Here is an 8327-nt window from a genome sequence, read left to right on the forward strand (position 1 = left end):
GTGTGCTTCTTGACTGTAACCATTGATGGATGATGGGACATAGCCATCCGTGTTGTCATCCATTAGCCTGGCAAATAGTCTTATTCTTCGACTGTGATCAGTGTTCTGCTGATATCATGGGCAACTTGTACGTAGTAAGTTTCACTGCATGAATCTTTGCTGTTTCGGGCGACCCCCTCGAAACATTTCCAAAACGGGCTCAACAGATCGGCAGGATGCCAAGCTCGATGCCAACCTCAATCAAAACAAAATGCCATCCAGCAGCAGAGTGTCCGCAGTACTCTTCTCTTGACTTCTCAGTTGGAGATCTGTAAGCATAAACATCGCGTGGACACGACTCGCCGATGGACGCTCGTCTACGCTACCTGATCAATGAATGCTTGACACGCCCACAATTATCCCGGCTTCTTACCCCTAACAAGAGCATCCTCGTATTTCCTGCTGGAGCCCTAGTACTTCTTCAAAGGTTTTACTGACCAGTGCAATTGCGATCTCTAACTGCTGCGAGTAACTCATCCTGGCTAGCAGCATGACGTCTGGCGGGCCGAGGTTACAGGTACCGCACTCTACACTCTCCTAGCAGGTACATGGTAGTAACAGCGGAGAAGTCTGTGATGTCTGATGTCTTGGTTTGTCCTCTGGGGTACCAGCAGCCCCTGGATCGGCGGCTGCACCATTAACTACTTTAGTTAGTCTTCTACGTAGTAAACCTCCGAGACCCCTTTCGGACCAGCCACATTCCCCAGGTCTTGTCCAGTTTCTGCGCAATTATGCATCTCTTTATCATGGAGCTTCAGCTGTTTGAGCTTGCATAGACTATTCACATAGACCTATGCGTACAACATTCGGACTCGGCAGCCGCCTCTTCATGGAATGCTCCTTCTGCTATGTGCACTGTGATCGTCTTGCTCTCGTTTGGTACATATCACAGCAAATTTGTGCGGTCGAGATTAGATTCTGTCAATCTGCAATTAGTCTCCTATCAACTCTCCACATTACCGCCTTTCACCGCTTCCGCTCCACTTTTTCCTTGCTACTTGAACTCTGTCCAATTAAAAAAAAGTCACAAGACGGACTTGGTCTCGACATTTGACTCGTTATCTACGCCGTTGACATCGATCTACCCCCTGGCCCATCACAACTGACCAGAACCGCCCACACGCAAGCACAATCCTAAAAGGGGCAAGCTTAGGAGGGGACCCGTCTATCTTCCCAGGGCATTGAATGCACAACTAAGGGAATGGGAAAAGTTGGGATCCCATGATTGGGCTTCGACCTGCCGCCGTGCTGTTGGGTGCAAGGAGGGCTAGAAGTTCATCAACATGGCTGCAGCACCGCGAGCGGGAAGCTTTTTGCCAGCCATCAAATGTTCAAATTGTGCTCTTGAGATCGAACTATCAATGATGGGTGATCATGTCTGTTCGGCAGCTTCCCAAGGTGAGCATTGGACCTCTCTTATAACCATCGTAGGAGCGAAGATTGATAGCTGATGCATTTCCTCCAACAGTTAACAGCAACAACGGTTTTGATGGAGCACCACCTGCCGTATCGCGAAGAGACAGATCATTTTCAAGACCTGGCCCTCGCCTGCGAGTTGACTCCTCTGCAGCCAGTAAGTGACTGCTCAATGCTCGGACTCTAGACCCTGATTGAATACAGATCGAACATTTATTCGACCAAATGAGTTGACACCAGCCAGCAGCGATACAGCCTCTCCCATCAACGGATCCAACGGCCGGAAGTCGCCCTTCACCATATCTGAACGAAGTCCTATTGCATACCCACCACAGGGTCCACCTTCTCCAGAATACACCAATCTTGACTGTGCTTTCCCGCCCTTTCCAATTACAGCACCACGTAGTGCGACTCCAGTACAGCAACCACTGAACTCAGATTCACATTTTGGTAGTGAATATGTGAGGGAGCATGCTGAGCCCTACAACCAGTCTGGGCCAACCAGCCCATCTTTTCCACAACACTCTCGGACAAGGTCAGTGTTGAGCACAGGGAGCAGGAATAAGAGTGGTACTATGGGAAACAGACCGGAAATCCTGACGCGCCCATCGACATCTGATGGCCGAAGGAAGCCATCGCTGGCCAGTATTTCAGGAGGGCCGAAAACTGGTAAGAAGCAACCACCACCTCTACCCGACGCAGTATTTGTGAATGCTGCACCTCTGGCTGCCCCAAAAGCTCGACGCGCGGGCTTTCTCGGGCTCAGGCCCAACCCGTCACAAGGAGAAGCTCTGATGGATCAGGCTTCGCAGCGACCGCCCCTATCACCTAATCGCTCGCAGACATTTCCGGCACGCAACGAAGTTAGGATGTCGGGCAATAGCTCCAACAATTTCATCAGCAGGAGGCCTTCGGAGCCGTCATCTGTTGGACTAGGAGGAAGGCCTCCTGTTGCATCAGAGACTACTCATCAAGCGTATATACCACCAAATCAGAGCTCGATATCCCAACAACTGCCAGGCATGTATCCTCCTCGCACCGCTAGCCGAAACAGTAATCGAACTGTTCCTAGAAATCGCCCCTATCCTGTTCGAACTACTAGCCGTACGGACATCAAGTTCGATTTCGCTACTTCGAGCCGTCCACCTTTACCAGCACAACACGCAATCAATGACCTTGATCCTGCAAATCAATCTCATATGTCCTCTGAGTCTTCATCTTCAAATGCATCCAGCACCTCGATGGCTCAGAGTGGTAGCTCGTATGCTAGTCCACCAACCGAAAATATAACTTTGGCAAGAGAAATATCAGAGACAAAGCACGAAAATGATGCGGCTCATACGCCCCCACCAGACCTAGCTCTACCTCCACAACCTGCTCTACCCTCCATTCTGCCGGACTCTCCAACAGATCCATTTTGTCTTCAAGGTTGCCTTTCACCGATTCCCAAACCATCGATGAACAGGCCTCCATTCTCCACCGCTAGCTCGTCGACAGTCTCAGGCCGTGCCTCCTCCCGTAATCTGTCCTCACGAGAGTTACCAAATCGTCGAGGGACCAGAGGTGGAAACAAGGGCATTTGCAGAGGATGCTCTCAACCAATCATGGCGGGCCAGAAGTCCATCTCGAGTAAGGACGGACGACTAAGCGGTCGATACCATAAGCAATGTTTTGCATGCCATACTTGTCATGGTCCGTTTGAAACAGCAGACTTCTATGTTCATGATGATCATCCGTTTTGCTCCGAGCACTATCACGCATTGAATGGTTCACTATGCACGGGCTGTGGTAAAGGCATAGAAGGGCAATATTTGGAAGCAACCAAAACGAATGGCAAGGAGGCCGAGAAGTTTCATCCCAAATGCTTGACATGCTCAACCTGTTGTGTCAGCTTACATAACGACTATTTTGAATGGATGGGCAAGGCATACTGTGAACGAGACGCAAAGTTAGCAGCTGGTGTCCCAGTCCAATCGCCAGATGATGCTTTCCTGCCTCCAAGGCCGAGCCCTTCACCACGCCCAACCCTTTCAAGCGATATCACCCCGTTAGCGAGACATGGTCTACCAGCAGGTCCACGTGCTGGCTTGAGACAGTCAGGACCTGGACCGGCAGGAACACCAGGAAACACGTTCCTGTTTCCATTTCCACCCAACCCCGGTGCGTCGGCAGCAGCTTCTGGCGGCCGATTTCCTGAAAGGAGAACGACAAGGCTCATAATGATGTAAAGGTTTCTGAGGTGTCCAGGTTGGATACCACGAGAGTTCCTACAACATTACTTCTCATTCTCCCAAAAGATCCCTGATATTGGTAATCTACTTTATGCATAGCAGGCGGGTCCTTTTTCGTCATTAGCGGAGGTGTCTTATTCCTGAATTTTTGACGGTCGCTGGACAACGATACCCCTTCTTGCGCGCGCGCATCTTCAGAGTATATACACCTTTAGCCATATAATTTAGTACGAAGCCAACGAGGGTTTAAAAAGAAGTGCAGATGAACTGCTTGATGCAGCCAAATGTGTCTTTGATGCGTGTGCCATACCAGTATAGTCTCTGAAGTTTTTTGCAGAACTCTGTTCCTCTCTGAGGGCTTCGGTGATGTTTGGATCCTGATGATTTTGATGTGTGAATGAAGCCCTGCGATTGATTAACTAGTCACAAATGCCGAGGCGATAACCTTGAATTCTCATCTGCCGCACAGTTACGGAGTCGTGGGCAGTGTGGCGCTGCCAGGGATGTAGGGTTGACCCACCAACTAATAGTATAAGGAGTTAGCCTCAAATGATGTTTATATCAGCTACTAAATGGTCCTTATCCTTATACTCGATAGGTACTTAAATGCTCCTTACAAGGTGTAATCTTATCTTGTAGGCCCTATCATCCCTAACCTCAGACCCTAACAGCCTATCAAATGTTAGATGGCCTAAGAGACTACTACGTAAGTATTAGGAACTAAGATGAAGCTGGCTAGCTGCTCAGCCACAATCTAGCGACAGTCAACTACTTTGACGCACAACTCCATACCATAGGCACCATGGCTGAGCTGACATCTTTGCCTGACCTCCACAACCACCATCCAAACCTGCGTGTTCCGGCTACTAACCCAAAGAACGAGATCATGTCGTACATCAACGCTAGTCGATTTATTTTCAGCAACCTGGCATACCTATTGACTGTCGCCATTTCGTACTCGTTCCACAGCACTCGCTAGCTTCACTACTCCACGAAAAGCCGCTTAGCTACAACCTTGCGACGAGAATTTCAGTCCGAGACCTAGTCCCTCAAAGATGTTCTAGCCTAAGTCTCCTCTTCAGGGTTCACATCCCTCGTTCACGAACAAAGCAGCTAGCCGAGAACGGACTCTAAATAGCACAATGGCGCTCCTGCCCGCAGCTGAATCTCAAAGATGGCGCAAAGCCATTGGGTACAGCAGACATCATTCTGAGAGCCAAAGACCTCGATTTGCTTCTCTCAAGCCGAATGTGATCTTGACAATATACATCCGAGAGGGCATGATGAGTCTACCAGCAGAAAGAATATACCCTAATCCTTTGGTTCATGTCTTAATTCTTAGCTTATTAACATGACATACATAGGTGAAGTGCATTTCGATGTGGTGCGTTGTGAATCGTCAGACCGAAGCAGCTGCATTCTCGTACAATGCTTGTGGCTTGCGGCAACCTCGTCTCCTTTGGTCTACGTGCTCGCCTGGGCCATAATTGTTCTGATTTCTTGCTATAAGATTTGTTCTGTCGCCGGGTGTATTGGCCTGCCGCTTCTTGTGTTCTCAATTACAAAGCGAGACCCAGACAACCATACATTCTCCCCGGACAAACAAGAAATTACCATCTTTGTACAGCTCGTCGGCACAGATGTATGCAATGCCTACTCTTTTCTTCTTCATTTTGGTAATCATTGTTTTGATATCGGCTCTTTCTTTCATTGGGCTCTGGCAGGGTAAGAGGCAGCTCGGAAGCGTATCGCCTCGATGCAGAGGTGACAACCGTGGTCTGAAGACCTCAGATCCGAAATCCCTATTAGATATCGAGGAACGCGAGAGCTTTGCAACTCGTCAGGAAGGAGATGGAGGCGATACGCTGCTTGAGACCGGGCAAGAAAAGCAGTCACCTCCTCCTACGTCTTCCCTTGGATTGCCGCTGCGCGAACAATGGTTGCACGCACTTCCACCGCCTCACGAAGACCTTCACATCCAGCCAGCATTCTGTCCAACAACCGCACAATTCGGCATCACGAGTGGCCAGCTCGCAATGATGGTGCGCCAGCAGGATGGACGGGATCATCGAGACGAAATCACGTTCCAAAATTCACGTTCAGGGAGCCCACTTACAAGCCTTTCGCCATCCCAGCCTTGTCCCAACGTTGATGAAAAAGAAAATAAGAACGTGGAGCTGAAATTTGTTCGGTACTATCTGGAAGCTGATGTGCGCCAGGTCTGGAAACGGAAAATCTTGGCTTGTGCTGGCAGCTACTAGTAATCTACGTCGAGCTCAATGTTCGCAATTGTTTCTTCTTTTGCAAGCTTCTTGGCAAGAACTCAGCGACCTTAATACGATTAATCCGGGTGGTTAGATTATGGGCCGCACCGCTGCAGGGCAGTGATAATGGGAGTACTAGGGCTCGCCGTCAACGTCTCTACGTACCCGCAGCAGAAAGTGTCTGATATCAGAGTCTCACAATATACCTATTTTCTTCCAATTCTGGCCCGAACACGTATTTGATGTCTGGGAGACTTTTGTTTTGCTGCTGCTTTCATCCATGGCGTCTCAGTTTGGATCATTCGTTCAGGCAGGCCGTTCAAGATGCTGGCTTTTGGAGTCATCATCGTGATAGCCATTCTATCCTTACTCCTCATCACTACAGGACCAAGACCACCTAAGCCCTCCTTTCCAATTCCGCATGCCGCTTGCCTCCGAGTGGATGCCGCTTGTATGCTCTTCCCATTGCTCGCTGCTGTGCTCGCAGGCTGAGTGCAACCTCCTCTCTTCTGTTCTCGTCGCCTCCAGCTTCAGCCAGAATATTTTCCCCCTTCAGAATCTGTCTGTTTCTCCTCGTCGAGTCATGAACACCGTACCGCTATTTCTTACTGATATAGAGGAGATGTATGGCCCTGACATTGTGTACTAAAGGCGTTGGCTGTGAGCAATGGACCACCATCCCCTGCGGTGGAAGTATGAGACATTCGGCTGGGTCAATTGGATGAAGCTGTTCTTATTTGGGTGGGCCAACAAATCTCTCGTGCTTGCGTATGTGCTACTAGGATGGACTGACATCCAGAACGAACATGGCCAAGATAGGTAACTCACAAACATGGCGAGACTCATATCATGCTGGGAAGAGGTCTGCTTCATTCCGTCTCTTGCACTAAGGAGTGGTACTTCCGGCATTGTGACAATCACCGAGTGTGGTGGACGTTAAAGCTGTGCCAATGAACTTCTCTCCACAGCTACGTCACGCCCATTTCGGCGTGAACATAGAGGGGAAAGAGGAGAGCAGGAATTTCCAAACGATACTCCGTACAGCGGTCCACTTTCCTCAGCAAGGGCAGGCAATTGACAACGAAATAGGTACAGAGAAGGGAACCTGTTGTATTATGGCCTAAGGGAACATGCAGGAGATTGCCGTATAGAAATGACTCCTAATTCCTTGTGGATGAGCCTTACGCTCCTCTCATTATTGTCAGTGAGGATACATAATCAAGTGTGGTTCAACACCCATCAGTGCTGTCCTTTGGTGGAGTGGTGGACATATCCCTTTTCCGTTATAAGGAACGAAATTGGTAAGCATGTTAATGGACTAGAATCGAGCTGTCGTCAGCCATGTCGTACTCGAGTGTAGCAGGTCTATAGCTCCATGCAGTCTTGTGGATGTCATTAGGATACAAGTAGGAGTCAAAGATGGTTTGGTGCGATGAAAGGGACTGGCAACAGGCACCGCCACACTACGATGCCCGGCGCTACTAGCACTGCACCTCCACCCCCAAGGAAAAGAGCATGACGCTGGCCTCTTCAACAACAACTTGAAGTTCCCAGCTGCGCACACTTTACATAACGCGGAAATATCAACAATGTCCTTGACCTCCTCCACGCATTCCCTTCCCACCTACCGCCAGAAGGCCAGCAACCAAGACATCCCCTTCCACCACCAACCCTCCTACATCACTCTCTCTCGCACCCTCACCCGTCTCTCAAATCACCTTCTTCCCCTCTCACCCTCCAACAATATCGCCCGTCCGAGCCTAACGCCAGACCAACAACTCACGCTCCGCGATCTCCTCTCCCCGCTCCCCTATCACCGCACCAAGACCTTGCATACCATCGAGCATGCGCGGACCCTGCTGCTCCAACTCGAGCAGTCAGCGCAACACATCAAGATCCAGCGTGTCAAGAGGGATGTCGTGCGTGATCTGGCCGAGAAGAGGAAAGCGGTCCGCAAGCTGAGAGGGGTGGTCGAGGAACTGGCGAGGGAGGCCGAGCGGAGGGAGAGGGAGGGCGCGCCTCTGGATGCTGGGGATGACTACGGGCCAGGCGAGACGGTGGAAGAGTTATTGGGACTACCGCCGTTGACGGAAAAGCTGGAAGAGAAATACACACGCGAAGAGTCAGATGCAGGAATAAATGGTACCCTCGCTACGGAGCAAGGAGAGCGAGCCGGCGCAGCGAAGCCGCCCACTTCTTCTTCTTCTCCTCCTTCTTCTACCAGCAACCAGCCCAACCTGTCCGCAGAACAGCAAAAAGACGAGCTCTTCAACCTCCGCCAGCGTCGCGCCCCCGGAATCACCAACCCCTCTCCCTCCTCCCCAACCACAGCCACCGCAACCACGACCGCGACCGTGACCGGCTCCTCAATAGATCC

General features: G+C 50.4%; 2 protein-coding genes across 2 annotated transcripts; both read left to right on the forward strand.

Annotated features, from left to right (window-relative positions):
* Positions 1–1322: 1322 nt before the first annotated feature.
* On the forward strand, positions 1323–4665 carry EPUS_02623 (uncharacterized protein; the record flags this gene model as incomplete). Its single annotated transcript, XM_007787547.1, has 5 exons — positions 1323–1437; positions 1508–1612; positions 1696–3615; positions 4358–4392; positions 4564–4665. 5 exons carry the CDS (start codon positions 1323–1325, stop codon positions 4663–4665), a joined length of 2277 nt encoding a protein of 758 aa, XP_007785737.1.
* A 670-nt stretch (positions 4666–5335) lies between these two features.
* EPUS_02624 (uncharacterized protein) lies at positions 5336–5947 on the forward strand (the record flags this gene model as incomplete). Its single annotated transcript, XM_007787548.1, has 1 exon — positions 5336–5947. The coding sequence occupies one exon, from the start codon at positions 5336–5338 to the stop codon at positions 5945–5947; it is 612 nt and encodes a 203-aa protein (XP_007785738.1).
* Positions 5948–8327: the final 2380 nt, after the last annotated feature.

This window comes from Endocarpon pusillum (genome assembly GCF_000464535.1).
Source record: "Endocarpon pusillum Z07020 unplaced genomic scaffold C682903, whole genome shotgun sequence".
Lineage (NCBI taxonomy): Eukaryota > Fungi > Ascomycota > Eurotiomycetes > Verrucariales > Verrucariaceae > Endocarpon > Endocarpon pusillum.